At 37.9% G+C, this 15,460-nt stretch overlaps 1 protein-coding gene across 7 annotated transcripts in view; it reads left to right on the forward strand.

The window, feature by feature from the left end:
- LOC115219750 (unconventional myosin-Va) overlaps positions 1 to 15,460 on the forward strand; it is a 272,760-nt gene that overhangs the window by 163,137 nt on the left and 94,163 nt on the right. For all 7 annotated transcript variants that reach the window (XM_036509681.1, XM_036509676.1, XM_036509675.1 and 4 more), the window contains 5 exons: positions 3,212 to 3,305; positions 5,301 to 5,599; positions 8,646 to 8,738; positions 11,024 to 11,170; positions 14,807 to 14,927. In XM_036509681.1, the coding sequence (XP_036365574.1) occupies positions 3,212 to 3,305; positions 5,301 to 5,599; positions 8,646 to 8,738; positions 11,024 to 11,170; positions 14,807 to 14,927 (754 nt within the window). The remainder of the gene's footprint in view (positions 1 to 3,211; positions 3,306 to 5,300; positions 5,600 to 8,645; positions 8,739 to 11,023; positions 11,171 to 14,806; positions 14,928 to 15,460) is intronic.

The raw sequence follows: 15,460 nt of genomic DNA on the forward strand, positions 1-15,460 counted from the left end.
AACTATATTCCAGTTATATATATCAATATATATAAGAATTTTTTGGGTAATGAGATAAAAAAAACCAAGGCTGTGTAGATATTAGAACATTTATAGATAGAAGGTCTTACGGCTGTTTCCAGGATATTTATTAATTATATCTCTTCATCAGAGACGGTGTGAGAGGATGGTTAAGTAATAGTTAATTTAGACGGGATACAAAATAGAGAGTGAGGTGGAGGAAAGAAAATAGATGTGAGATATGTAGGGACATTGAAGTTGTAGATCCATTTTTTAGGCAGAATGGTGTATATGTAAGATTCCAATACCTTATGTGAAGAATCCAACAGCATTTAAAATTGTTCATTCCAAATATAGAGTTTAAAATTGTTCATTCCACACACCACACTGAGGAAAAGAGAGGGTGTGGTGTTTGTGCTACACACATGCCAATTGTTCACATGCAGGTGTAAATATGATTGGAGCTGTGCCAGTGCTGCATAGAAGCTCCCATGTTGGTGTCACGTTAAAGTACCCAGTACACACTGTAGGGTGGTTGACATTAGGAGGGCATCCAACTGTAGAAGCCATGTCAAAACAGACAAGTGGGGCCCGGGCTGCCCTCGAGCTGGCCAACTCTTGGCAAACCTGTCCAACCCATGCCAGTATGGAGAACAGACATTAAAAGATGATGATGATGATGGTGTTGGTAGTCATATTTTCTACATCAACGAGAATTATCTCCCTTACATCTACGCTTCTCCCTCCCCACCTCCTTTTCATTTGCTTTTTATATTCTTCAAATCAAGTTACCCTTGCCCCACCTTTGACTATGATGCTAATTACAATGGCACTTAATGCATACCACACACACACACACGTACGCGTACACTCATACACATACACACACGTGTGTGCAGAATCAAGGTGACAACATCTGTATATTTTTGTGCAACTCTCTCTTTTCACTCTTTCACTTGTTTCAGTCATTTTGACTGGCCATGCTGGAGCACCGCCTTTAGTCGAGCAAATCGACCCCAGGACTTATTCGTTGTAAGCCTAATACTTATTCTATCAGTCATTTTGCCGAACCACTAAGTTACGGGGACATAAACACACCAGCATCGGTTGTCAAGCGATGTTGGGGGGATAAACACAGACACACAAACATACACACACATATACATAGTTTCCGTCTACCAAATCCACTCACAAGGCTTTGGTCGGCCTGAGGCTATAGCAGAAGACACTTGCCCAAGGTGCCATGTGGTTGGTAAGCAAGCTACTTACCACACAGCCACTCCTGCACCGGTTAATTCAGACACCTTTTTTCTCTCTTTTTTTTCCCTCTCTCCATCTGTTTCCTTTCCTCATTTCATTTAGGCTCAAAACATCAAAGACTCTTACATTTTACCTGAGTGTCACACTAATACACCTTGTTTGTCATTCCCTCACCTGTCTCTGTCTTTCATTTCTTGTTTTTATTTTTGCACAACTTTGGACTATATGTCACGTAAAAAAGCACCTGCCACACTCTTGGAGTGGTTGGCATTAGGAAGGGCATCCAGCTGTAGAAACTGTGCCAAATCAGATTGGAACCTGGTGCAGCTCCCTGGCTTACCAGTTTTCAGTCAAACCGTCCACCCCATGCTAGCATGGAAAAACGGAAGTTAAATGATGATGATGATGATATATAATCATTTAATGCCTGTCTTCCTTGCTGGCATGGGTTGGACTGTTTCAAGGGACAAAGGACTGTGCTAAGCTCCACTGTCTTGCTTTGGCAGGGTTTTTTTGCTACTGGATTCCCTTCCTAATGCCAACCACTGTACAGAGAACATATATATATATATATATATATACACATATATATACATATATTGTTGGTTGTTGTTGGCATCCTTTTTGTCTTGGGAGACAATGGAGTTGCACATAAAATAATCTAGTCCGGCTTTTACATTTCATGTCCTAATACATTTCCTGCTGTGGCTGTGTAATCCTATCCTGGACAAACATATATATATGTGTCATTTTAATGATTTGCAATACATTGATACATACGTGTTGAAAAAAACTGAAAATATCTTTGGTATGGGAATTGCGAATCTGTGGCCCTCCTTTCCTTGCCAAATTAATTAGAGAAATGAATTTGGTCTTACCTTGGCTCATTCTGGCACAGGTCCCAACAAATCTCTCTGGTCCCATTCATTCAAATCTGTTTATATATATATATATATATATATATATATATATATATGTATATATATATATATATATATGTATATATGTATATATATATATATATATATATATATATATGTTATATGTATATATATGTATATATGTATATATATGTATATATGTATATATATGTATATGTATATATGTATATATATGTATATATATATGTGTATGTATGTATATATATATGTGATAAAAACACAAATATTATGTATATTATACATACATACATATATATCGTCGTTCATCGTTTAACGTCCGCTTTCCATGCTAGCATGGGTTGGACGATGTGACTAAGGTCTGGCAAACCAGATGGCTGCACCAGGCTACAATCTTGATCTACAGCTGAATGCCTTTCCTAACGCCAACCACTCCGGGAGTGTAGTGGGTGCTTTTACGAGCCACTGACACCAGGGTCAGTCAGTCAGTACTGGCAACGGCCATGCTCAAATGGTGCTTTTTTATATGCCACATGCATAGGAGCCAGTCCAGCAGCACTGGCAACGACCTCGCTCCAATGTTTCCATATATATATATATATATATTTGTATATATATTTGTATATATATATGTATGATGTTCGTGTGTATTATGTAAATTATTAAAATAGCAATCTGTATGTAACCTACTTAAAGCAGATACATCATGGAAAGCCTAATTATGTGTGGTATTCATCCTCAGCATGTCTTTGATAGGTGTGCAGTGTTCACCAATGGCCTCTTTCTGCTGACAAAGCTTAGAGGTAGAAATGCACATTTAACAATACCACCACCACTGCTGGATAATTTTACTCTCCTACTGATATATCTCTGTGTTTTTTTAACGCTCTATGTTCAAAACAGATACTATCAGTGGGGTGGGGTGCAAACACAGCAGTTAATTTGTCTTTCTGTAATGTATCTACTTTAAGTATAATACACAGCTTGCCATTTTAAACCAAGGATTCTTATGTTGCACATAAGGAATTATTGTGTTTTTTTTTTTTTTATAGGAATCAAAAGTCTTGAATGAGAAAAACACAACCCTCAACCAGAAACTTCTTAGTGCTCAGTCGAAGATAAAAGATGATGAAGGGAAAATTGAAGGTTATTTTCTTAAATTTTTTTTATTATTGTTATTAATATCAACAAACAAATCTGTTTGTTGATATCACATGGTCAGAGGTCTGAGATGACGATGTGATATGATATCTGAGAGGATCTTATAATGGGTGATATGTGATGATCATGTGGTGTAATGCAGCACCATATCTGAGATGTTCATGAGGTATCATGTAGAAAATTTATGATGTTCATATGGTATCATATGGTAAAATATATGAGAAGATTATGTCATTCGAGATCTGATGATTATGTGGTGTCAGATTTGTAATCATGTTACCATGTGGTAGGAGATCTAAGATGATTGTGTGTATCAGATCTGTGATAATCATCTGATAAAAGATGACAGTTATCTTATATAGTAAGAGGCTTGCGATGATGATGACAAATTATCATGTTGTAAAATATATATATATATATATATATATATATATATATATATATATAGCCCATGTCACCATGGATGGCAGATGTTAAATGGTGATGATAACTGATTGGAAGTGTTATCATGTATGTTTTGTTTTAATATAAAAGATGGACTAAATATTCTGTTCAGTACCACAGATTTGCTTGTCAGTTGCTTGACCTCAGCCAGTTGACTGTGTCCCTTGGTGGCTGACAATATATGTATCTCTGATTATGAGCAGAAGTAGGTAGGGAGCATCATAGCTATGTGTTGAGAGGGATTCTTTGGGGCTTGGATAATTTACTGCTGGAAACATGGGTGTTTAGTTCATTACCCTTAAACAAACTTTATTCAGGGACCTTTTGAGTGAGATGGATACTTGACCTGAATAAAATTCTAGATGGGCCCCACTGGCAAGGTCATGTGCTTTTATCTTGATATGAGATCACCATGTCGCGCACATACGGTTGTGATGCATGTGCCTGGTGTACCCTTATCAGACGAGTAGTCATGATGTGTATACTGGGTTCGTATATTTTACCCCAGTGTCACTTTGATGGCATTCACTGCTCTCTCACTCAATAATAATAATTATCATTTCTACTAAAGGCACAAGGCTTGAAATTTGGGAGAGGAGGCTAGTTGAGTACATTGCTCCCAGTATGCAACTGGTACTTACTTTATCAACCCCCCAAAAGGATGAAAGGCAAAGTTGACCTCAGCAGAATTTGAACTCAGATTATAGCAATGGGTGAAATACCGCCAAGCATTTCATCAAGTTTGCTAACGACTCAGCCAGCTTGCTGCCTTAATAATAATAATAATAATAATAATAATAATTATTATTATTATTATAATGATGATGATGGTGATGATGCCCTGATGCAGTACCAGAAGTGGCTCTCATAGCTTCTCATCTTAACTGTTTGGAAGTGTTGTCATGTACATTGCTTTGTCTTGGTATAAAAGATGGGCTACAGCAAATATTCTGCTCAATACCACAGATTTGCTTGTCAGTTGTTTGACCTTAACCAGTTGAGCAAACTCAGTCCAACCATGACCATCCTGAACAGAACCTACATTAGGCAATGTATCCTTCTTTAAAACAATCAGATGTGATCGGAAGAAGATTTGGCTGACGACATGTCCATCTCTGATCATCAACAGAAATTGTGGGGGAGCATCATAGCCATGTGTTGAGAGGGTTTCTTTGGGGTTTGAATAATTCACCTCTGGAAACATGGGTGTTTCATTCAACATCCTTAAACAACCCTTATTCAGGGACCTTTTGAGCAGGATGGGTTACTTGACCAGAAGAAAATTCTAACTGAGTCCCACCTGCAAGGTCATGCGCTGTTTATCTTGATATGAGATCACCATGTCGCGCACATATGGTTGTGATGCATGTGCTTGGTAAATCCTTCTCAGACAGGTGGTCATGATGGGTATACTGGGCTTCGAATATTTTATCCCAGTGTCACTTTGATGGCATGCACTGCTCTCTCACTCAATAATAATAATAACAATAACAATAATTTTCAATCTTTCACATTTCTATTGTTTTCTTTCCTCAGAATATGTGCAGAAAATTGAATCACTGACAGCTGTTGACAGACAGAAAGACATGGACATTGAGAAAGCCCACCATGAGAAAATGATGCATGATTACGAACAACTAAAGCAACTCTACGACAACCTGCGGCACGAAATGACAGTACTGAAGCAGAGCCACCATCGTACACCTTCAGACCACAGCACAATCAGCTTTGAGTCGGCTGAGGAGGAGGTGCCTCCTGCTGAAGTTGAGGAAGATGAGGAACAACTGGCCGCCAATATTGTAGCTGAGGTGGTAGCGGAACAAGACGACAAGGAGGTAATTTAATAGATCCTAGTGTGTGTTAATGACCGGTAGGGACACGGTATTTCGTTATGCAACCATAACATATTACTACTACAAAGTGTGAAGGCACATGGCTCGGTGGTTAGAGCATCAGGCTTACCATCATGTGGTTGTGAGTTCAATTCCTGGACCGAGTTGCGTTGTGTTCTTGAGTGAGACACTTTATTTCACATTGCTCCAGTTCACTCATCTGTAGAGATGAGCTGTGATGTCATTGGTGCCAAGCTGTATCAGCCTTTGCCTTTCCCTTGGATGACATCAGTGGTATGGAGAGGAGAGGCTGGTATGCATGGGTGACTGCTCGTCATCCATAAAAAAAACAACCTTGCTTGGACTTGTGCTTTGGAGAGGAACTTTCTAGGTGCAATCCCATCGTCATTCGTGACAAAAGAAGGGTCTTTGTACTTCAAAGTGTATTAAACGTTTTTTAATACCATGTCAATACTCTACTGTGTTAGCAGTGCTATTAAATCACTTGTTAAGGGTATCTCTACAGACTTTCTATAGAAATTATGGCTAACACTGATTTTGTCACAATGGTTTGTATCCAAGATGCCTGATATAAGCAACAATAATGTGATTGAAATGAAAAATGAGTAATGGGTGTTACAAAATCAGTGCTGCCTGTGATTCCTATAGAAGATCTGCAGGGCTAACGTTGACAAGTGATCTAGTGTGTGTGGTCTAGTGTTTAGGGTTTTTGCACCCACAGTTGCAAGGCCATGGTTTCAATTCCTAGACTGGGTGGTGTCTTGTGTTGTGGAATAAAAGACTGTAGTGCTAACTTTAACAAGTGATCTAGTGTGTGTATTTGTGTGTGGTCTAGTGGTTTGGGTTGTTGCACTCACAGTTGCAAGGTCATGCTTTCAATTCCCGGACTGGGTGGTGTCTTGCATTGTTGAGTAAAAGACTTCATTTCACATTGCTTGAATTCACTCAGCTTTAAATAGATGACCTTGTGTGACAGACTTGTGTGCCATTCAGGGCAACGTTGGGATCTTGGTCACTTATGCACCATGGAAACGTGGGAGCTGGCTCCATGTTTCCTACAATTCAAGAAAGTATTTTGTGTGTGTGTGTGGTATAACACTATAGGGTTCAGTGATATGTGTGGTGGTGTTACCCTATAAGTTATCTCTGATCAAACTCAGTCCAACCATGACCATCCTGAACAGAACCTATATTAGGCAATGTATCCTTCTTTAAAACAGTCAGATGTGATTGGAGGAAGATTTGGCTGCTACTTCTAGCAAGTCAAGGTATCATATAATGGTTTCTTTGTTAATGTGTGTGGCACCTTCATCGTTAAGAAATCTATGAAATCAATGCCATTCGCAAAGGGAGATCACTCTCACTGCCTTATCTATTATGGCTTAGCCAAGTGTCAGGACGGAACGCTAAACCACCTTCAGACTAGCTGTATACCATTCTGCAGTTGGTTGTCGATCCACTCCATGTTGGTTACTCTCCCACCGCATCCATCCATCCCCCCCCACACACACACATGCCTGTCATTAGATACTCACGCTAGAGTAGTTTCTGACCTTCCAAAGACGATTCGGTTTTGGTTTCATTATTCCGTGTCTTCAGGCAATGAGCTGGCAGAATTGTTAATGAGTCAGCAAGAGGCTTAGCAGCATTTCCTCTGGCGCTTTGCATTCTGGGTTCAAATTCCACCGTGGCTGACTTTGCCTTTCATCCCTTCTGGGGTTGGTTGATAATAAAATAAGTACCACTTGGGTTAATGCAATCAATTAGCCCCATGGTGCAAAATTTCAGGCATGGTGCCTATAATAGAAAGGATTATTATTGTTAGCATTATTAAGGCAATGAACTGGTACAAATTGTTGACGTCATCTTCGTCATTTAACGCCTGTTTTCCGTGCTGGCATGGGTTGGGTGGTTTTACAAGATCTGGAAAGCCAGAGTATTGCACCAGGCTTCACTGTCTACTTTGGTATAGTTTTTATGGCTGGATGCCTTCACTGACACCAACCACCTTACAGAATTAACTGAGTGCTGTTATAATGTGACCCCAACACCCACAGATTCTGTTTTGGCATGGTTTTCACGGCTGGATGCCCTTCCTAATGCCAATCACTTTACAAAGTGGCCTCAGACAAAATGCTTAGCAACATTTCGTTTGGCTCTTTACATCGTGGGTTCAAATTCTGCTGGTGTCAGCTTTGCCTTTTGTCTTTTCGGGGTCAATAAAATGAGTGCTAATTAAACACTGGGGTCAGTGTAATTGACTTACTTCCATCCTTAAAATTTCTGGCCTTGTGTGCCAAAATTACTCTTGGTCCCTTTTTTTAACTTGTATTACCTGAATGGTACATGAGGATGACATGACGTGATGTGATGTGATGTGGTGGTCAGAAGTTGCGTGGACTGATCCTCCTTGAACCAGTTTCTGCTTCTTAACTAAACTTTGTTCATATCACCATTGACCCATAAATTGGGAGTGATGGTCACTGGGTTTCTTGCCCTCAGGTTGTCTGGCTTGTGTATTTCTAGATGTTTCTGTAAACATTGGGATTTCAGATACACATGTGTGTGTGCATATGCTTGTTTGTGTATGTATATATGTATATTTATATGTGTGTGTGTGTGTTTCTGTTTTCCTATACACACACTCACACACACACACATACTAACACATACAGAGTATATTCATTATGTAACTTCCTTGTTTCAGGATGTGCTAATTTAAACTTGATTAGCAATAATGATGTTAATAAGATAATAATGACCATAATGATAAGAAGGAAGATAACGAAATGAACATAGATTAGCAAAAATAAACGAGTTCTATTTTTTGTCCGTCACTTAACATAATTGTTAATCATTTCAATTTTGTTCCTGAAAGCCAAAAATCATCCAGTTGTTGAAAGACAGTCATAAGGATTGATATAAACAACAGTTGTACCACATCTACCTCTAAATATATGTATAACCTTACATTATTGTTGCCACTGTTACCATTATTTGTAAATGAATTATTGTCTCCACTTCACAGGACCAAGGTTATGGGACCAGTAGACGTTCAGACCGACCTGTTCCAGCCGAACGAAAAACCCGACCAATCCAAAGACAGCCAACCCTGGATGAAGTATGTATAAATTCACTCATTCCATTTAAAAAATCCCTTACAATTTGTAAGGTTTCTTATGCCACTCACTTGACAGCTTTATGGTAATAAATGAGGATATAATAATAATAATAATAAAGACCTGGAAATAGAGGTAACTAGAATGTGGAATCTGAAAACAGAAACAATTCCTATCATAGTAGGTGCATTAGGCATGATAAAAAAATATTCAGACAAATACATAACAAAAACACCAGGACTTACAACACATATAACATACAGAAAATTGCACTACTAGGCACTGCACACATCCTACGCAGAACACTTTCCATACAATAACCATCAGAGCATCACAACAAATCACAGCACATACCCAAGGCACACAGAGCTGCGCTCGGTAGTGAAGTGAAAGCACGCTATAAAAATAAAACTACTGAATAATAATAATAATAATAATAATAAATGTCCTGATGCTGTACCAGACAGTGGCTCTCATGACTTCTGATCTTAACTGATTGGAAGTGTTATCATGTACATTGTTTTGTCTTGGTATAAAAGACGGGTTACAGCAAATATTCTGCTCAATACCACAGATTTTCTTGTCAGTTGTTTGCCCTTAACCAGTTGAGCACGTCCCTTAGTGGCTGACGATATGTGCATCTCTGATCACGAGCAGAAGTAGTGTGGGAGTATCATAGCCATATGTCGAGAGGAATTCTTTGGGGTTTGAATAATTCATCTCTGGAAACATGGGTGTTTTATTCATCATCCTTAAACAACCCTTATTCAGGGACATTTTGATTGGGATGGGCTACTTGACCTAAAGAAAATTCTAGATGGACCTCACCTGCAAGGTCATGCATTGTTTATCTTGGTATGAGATCACCATGTCGTACACATATGGTTGTGATGCATGTGCTTAGTAAATCCTTATCAGACATGTTGTCATGATGGTTATGTTGGGTTTCATATATCTGTATCCCAGTATCATTTAGATGTCATATGCTGCTCTCTCACTCAGTAATAATAACAATAATAATAATAATAATAATAATGATAATAATAATAATGATAATAATAATAATAATAATAATAATCCTTTCTACTGTAGGCTGAAATTTGTGGGGAGGAGGTAAGTTGCTTACATCAACCTCAGTATTTCACTGGTACTTAATTTATTAGCCCCAAAAGGATGAAAGGCAAAGTCGCCCTCAGCAAAGTTTGAACTCAGAATGTCAAGGCAGATGAAATGCCAATGAACATTTTGCCCAGCATGAAAACAATTCTGCCAGCCTTAATAATAATAATAATAATAATAATACTTACTTGCTTATGACAGCTTATCAAACGTGATGATAGCATCTCCCACACATTGTTTTCCATGGAAGCAGATGTGGCTGACAAGACCAAATTCTGTGGGACTGAGGGCAATGAAAGTGACCCTGAACAACCGCCACAAGGGGTTGATCATATTTCCCCCTCCCTCTCTCTTAATGCAGTCTCCTACATTTGGATTCAAAGTATTCTATGCTAGCATTACACACAGTCCTCCATACCTTTCGATTATCAGCCAAGGGCTCCAACAAATTGGGAGGGACACAGCATAAAATGAATGCTTGAGATAGCCATAATAATGATTTCAAATTTTGGCTCAAGGCCAGCAATTTTGGGCGGAAGTAAATCAATTGCATTGACCCCCAGAGCTTGTTTGAACATAAAGCAGGTAATATTTTGGCCAAATATGGCCAGTTTAAACAATAAAGGGTCAATGTATTATATTCTACAACTAATTCATTAGCCCTAGAATTTCAGTTTGTATCGATAGTCAAGACTATTGAAAAAGTTGCAAGACAACGAAAAGTTTAGGAAAATAAAAATAAGAAATAAGTGGAAATTTTACAGGTGAGTGTATTAAATTGTAAGGCACAAAAAGAAAATGACTCTCCCCAGACACAACAGATTATTTCCTAAAGTTAAATCATCTACTGATACGCATTCTGTTAGCCCAGGGGTTCCCAAACTCTTTAGACCATTGACTCCTTCATGGAATCCTTGACTCCTCATCGATCCCCAGGCATGTACAAGAAAATAAGTAAATAATAATAGTAATTAAGTAGATGTGCATTTATCAACTCCCAGGAGTCAGTATCACCTACTTTGGATACCCCTGTTTAGTCAGTATTCACTGGAGTGCTAACTTATGACACAGCTCAGATTTTTTAAAATCTACTTTTATTTGATGTGTGTGTGTGTGTGTTATAACATTTCATTGCAGTAAAAAGGTTTCTCCTGTTCTGTATTCTCAGCCTGAGAAGGAAGACATCAGTTTGCTGTTGAAGTTACAAAACCACATTAAAGACTTGGAAAAAGAGAACAAACGCCTGGTGACGGAGCGAGAACGACTCGATGAGGAGAACAAAGATAAAGGAAATACAGTGTACAACACACTAAAGGTAAGGAGAAGTGGAAACATTCATTCTGTTATGCGTGGTGAGGGTGGATGGTTTGGGGTAGGTTGTAAGCGCATACATATATGTAGGGAGAGTTTATGAAAAAAACAAAAGACGAAGACAGGTTGTGTACAAAACAAACAGATATATTAGTATAACGCTCAGGAATAGAAAAAGTCTTTTACGTTTCGAGCCTACGCTCTTCCACAGAAAGGGACACAGAAAAAACAAGGAGAGAAAAAAAATGTGTGTAGTGGCTAACGATCTATCATGGCGACTGATAGGTCGTATTAAAACATATACATCATTGTGCATACATTTATACAGGGATATGTATGTACAACTGTTGTATATATAGTTTCTCTCATACCTTACACTCACACAAACAATATATATTTAAACAATTGCAGCGTGGAAGGTGTTTATAAACCATTTAAGAAACACACAAAATTCGTTAGATTCACTTCAACATTTAAATTTAATTTGTCAAAATATTTTCGTTGTTTTGAGACCGTGACCTGTTCACTGACAAAATTCCGTGCTGCATCTCAAAGCGACGAAAATATTTTGACAAATTAAATTTAAATGTTGAAGTGAATCTAACGGAATTTTTTGTGCTTCTTAAATGGCTTATAAACACCTTCCATGCTGCAGTTGTTTTTGTTCCAGTACACGATCTCAGATCAGGTCACTTGCTATGCAAGTACATCTCCATAATATATATATATATATAGGAAAGAGGGTTTGAAAATGCAGAGGTCTTTTAAAGATGTTTATTGACTTGACCAGTTTCACTTTTTTTTAAAAAAGATTATCAAAAGTAAAATGTAAAGCTTTGTTGTGTTAAAAAATGCTTATCACAAAAGTATTAATATACAGTTATACAGTCTTTGATAATGATAAGAAAATATTAAATAGAATCCTGCCTTGTACAAGACAGGAGATGAAGGATGGAAAGGTTGGTCATTCCCCTAAAATTCTGTATAAATACTTAAATATGATTCCTTCTGTATATATGCTTCTGTACAACCATGATTTTTGATAAACTTAAAATAATTATAAATTTATTTTACTACCTATTTTGAACACTTTCATGTAAACTGTTTAAACAAAAAGCCCCTCTTAACATTTTCTTATCATTGTCAATGATTCTATTTTTTTAATATTTTCTTATCATTATCAAAGCCTCTATAACTGTATTTTAATACAACTAAGATAGTCATTTTTAACACTACAAAGCTTTACATTTTACTTTTGATAATCTTTTTTTAAAAAAGTGAAACCGGTCAAACAGCTTTAAAAGACCTCTGCATTTTCAAATCCTCTTACCTGTATATTTTCACTCATGTGGTACCTTGCAGGTTTACTTTGTTTTATATATATATATATATATACCTCTACACACTCAATAATACTATAAAAAGAGTCAAAATTCCTACAAAAGTTCAATTTGAAAACTCCACTAGAGTGGATGAAAGCGCTAATATATGATATATGTTTTATAAAAACATGGAACATACTAATAAATATCTGTAAATATAAAACCATCCAGATTTCTGAGTACCTCATTTCTTCTAATATATAATACCTGTACATCATCTTCAAACCTTCTAATATATATATATATATATATATATATAAAACAATAAACTTTGCATTTTTGTATTGGGCACTTGTATTAAATATACAGCAGAAGACGATAGGCTTGAAATATCAGAGACTTTCCCATTTTCTCTGATCATCAAATTAACTCATTGCCTGCCATGAGCCCCTTTTGGGGATCGGCTAAAAACAGTCTCACTGCCATTGTTTGTTGTATTTAAAGTGAATTGCTTATATACATGGCATTTGCAGAGGTGTGTTTAACAATAATTAGTTGTTAAAGTTTGTCGTTATTAGCTCTGGCCAATTCTAGAGGACATTTTATGTCATAAATTGCAATTTTTGAACTACAAAAATATTGACTGTTTTGAAATTTCCTATCATTGATATTTCTTACACATTCACATTTGATACTATAGTTTCGAAAAAGCTAAAATGTTTATTATTGTAATTGAATGTGGAGGTGCAGTGGCCCAGTGGTTAGGGCAGCGGACTCGCGGTCAGAGGATCGTGGTTTCGATTCCCAGACTGGTCGTTGTGTCTGCTTATTGAGCGAAAACACCTAAAGCTCCACAAGGCTCCGGTAGGGAGGTGGTGGCAACTCCTGTTGTACTCTCTCGCCCCAACTTTCTCTTCCTGCAATGGATTGGCGTCCCGTCCAGCTGGGGGGAACACATACGCCACAGAAACAGTGAAACCAGGCCCATGAGCCTGGCTAGGCTTGGAAAGGGCGCATAAATAAAAAAGAAATATTGTAATTGAATAGAAAAGGATAAATATGCATTTTTTTTTTTCCAGCAATCCCCATTTGGGACTTTTCAAAAAATTCATCATAATTTCCAAGATAATTCATATATGAAGAAAATTTATAAACTATACATTATTTTAACTCCTAAAACACCTGGCAAAGCCAAAAGATCTGAATAAAAAAATTTGGCAGTTAATGGGTTAATACACCTTGTTTGTTGCTCCCTCATTTGTCTGTGTCTTTTGAGTTTTGTGCAGTTTTGACCCATACACACACACACACATAACCCTTTAATGCTGACTGTCAGTAAAAAAGAGTACTAAACACCATAGTAGAGACTAATAATATATTTTATTTTGGTCAAGTCAAATCTTTTGTTACTCTGATTTTCACCCATGGCTGCATAGGATCTTCTGGCAAGTTATAAAAGTCATAACTTGTGTGAAGCTCCTGTGCACCCACAGAATGGTATGGGACTGTCCCAAACAAAATAACACACACACACACACACATACACATATATACACACGCATAGGCACAGGCATGGCTGTGTGGTAAAAAACTTGCTTCCTGACCACTTGGTTCTGGTTTCAGTTCCACTGCATGGCATCTTGAGCAAGTATCATATCTTCTACTATATCCTTGAGCTGATCAAAGCTTTGTGTGTGTGTGTGTGTGAAGGTACATGGCTCAGTGATTGAATTGTTGGGCTCACAATCATGAGGGAATGAGTTCTATTCCTGGACTGGGCTGCATGTTGTGTTCTTGAGCAAGACACTTTATTTCTTGTTGCTCCAATTCTCTCAGCTTTAGAAATGTGTTGTGATATCACTGGTGCCAAGCTGTATCGGCCTTTGCCTTTCCCTTGGATAACATCAGTGGTGTAGAGAGGGGAGGCTGGTATCCATGGGTGACTGCTGGTCTTCCATAAACAACCTTGCCCAGACTTGTGCCTTGGAGGGTAACTTTCTTAGTGCAATCCCATGGTCATTCATGATCGAGGGGGTATCTCTTTATACACACACACACACAGAGTTTGGAAGGTTTATGTTTGTGTATGTACTTGAATGCTTTTGTACTGTTGCTCTTGTGGCCAATACAAAACGAGTCTTTATTAATGTTATTCTTATCCACACCTGCTCCTTCCTCTCAATGCACAATTTTATACACGCTATTGTCTATCCACAAGCTCCCTGCTGCTCCCATATATACACACACACACACACACTGCACAACACCCCTACAGCTATCTTCCAGTCTCCCAGACTTTCCAATGTTGTCCCTTTCAGATGCAAGAACTTGAGAACGACAACGACAGGATGAAACGAGAAATCGGCAACTTGATGAATGCGTTGTCCAAAACTCCCAAATATGAGGAAGGAACCACAGAGGCTGGCAAAGCCTTTAAAAGTCAGTATCACCTCTAGTTCTTGGATCTTCTTTGTCTCTCCTCCCTCCTTCTCTTTCTTCTCCCTCTTCTACTCTCTCTCTCTCCTCTTTCCCACCTTTTTTCACTTCACACTCTGCTTGCTCTCCCTTTCTTGCTCTCTTTCTTCCCTTGAACCATTTTAATATATGTCTGTCTGTCTGTCTGCACTCTCTCCATAAAATTGCAATCTTCTGCTAAATTTAGAAATAATCATCATCATCATCAGCAACATCATCATCATGCTGGCAGAATCATAAGCTTGCCGAATAAAATTCTTAGCAGCATTATGTCTGTCCTTGCACGCTGAGGTTGACTTTGCCTTTCATGTTTCTGGGGTCAATATGATAAGCAGTTGTGTACTGGGACTGGTGTAATCAACTGCCCCCAACCCACCAAATCTCAGGCCTTGTGCAAATGATAGAAAGGATCGTTATTATTATTATGATTATTATTATTATTGAAAATGTCTCACAGTATCCAAATCAAAGTTCCACAACACCCTACACAGCTAATT

Source organism: Octopus sinensis, linkage group LG15 (assembly GCF_006345805.1).
Source record: "Octopus sinensis linkage group LG15, ASM634580v1, whole genome shotgun sequence".
In the NCBI taxonomy this organism is placed as follows: Eukaryota; Metazoa; Mollusca; class Cephalopoda; order Octopoda; family Octopodidae; genus Octopus; species Octopus sinensis.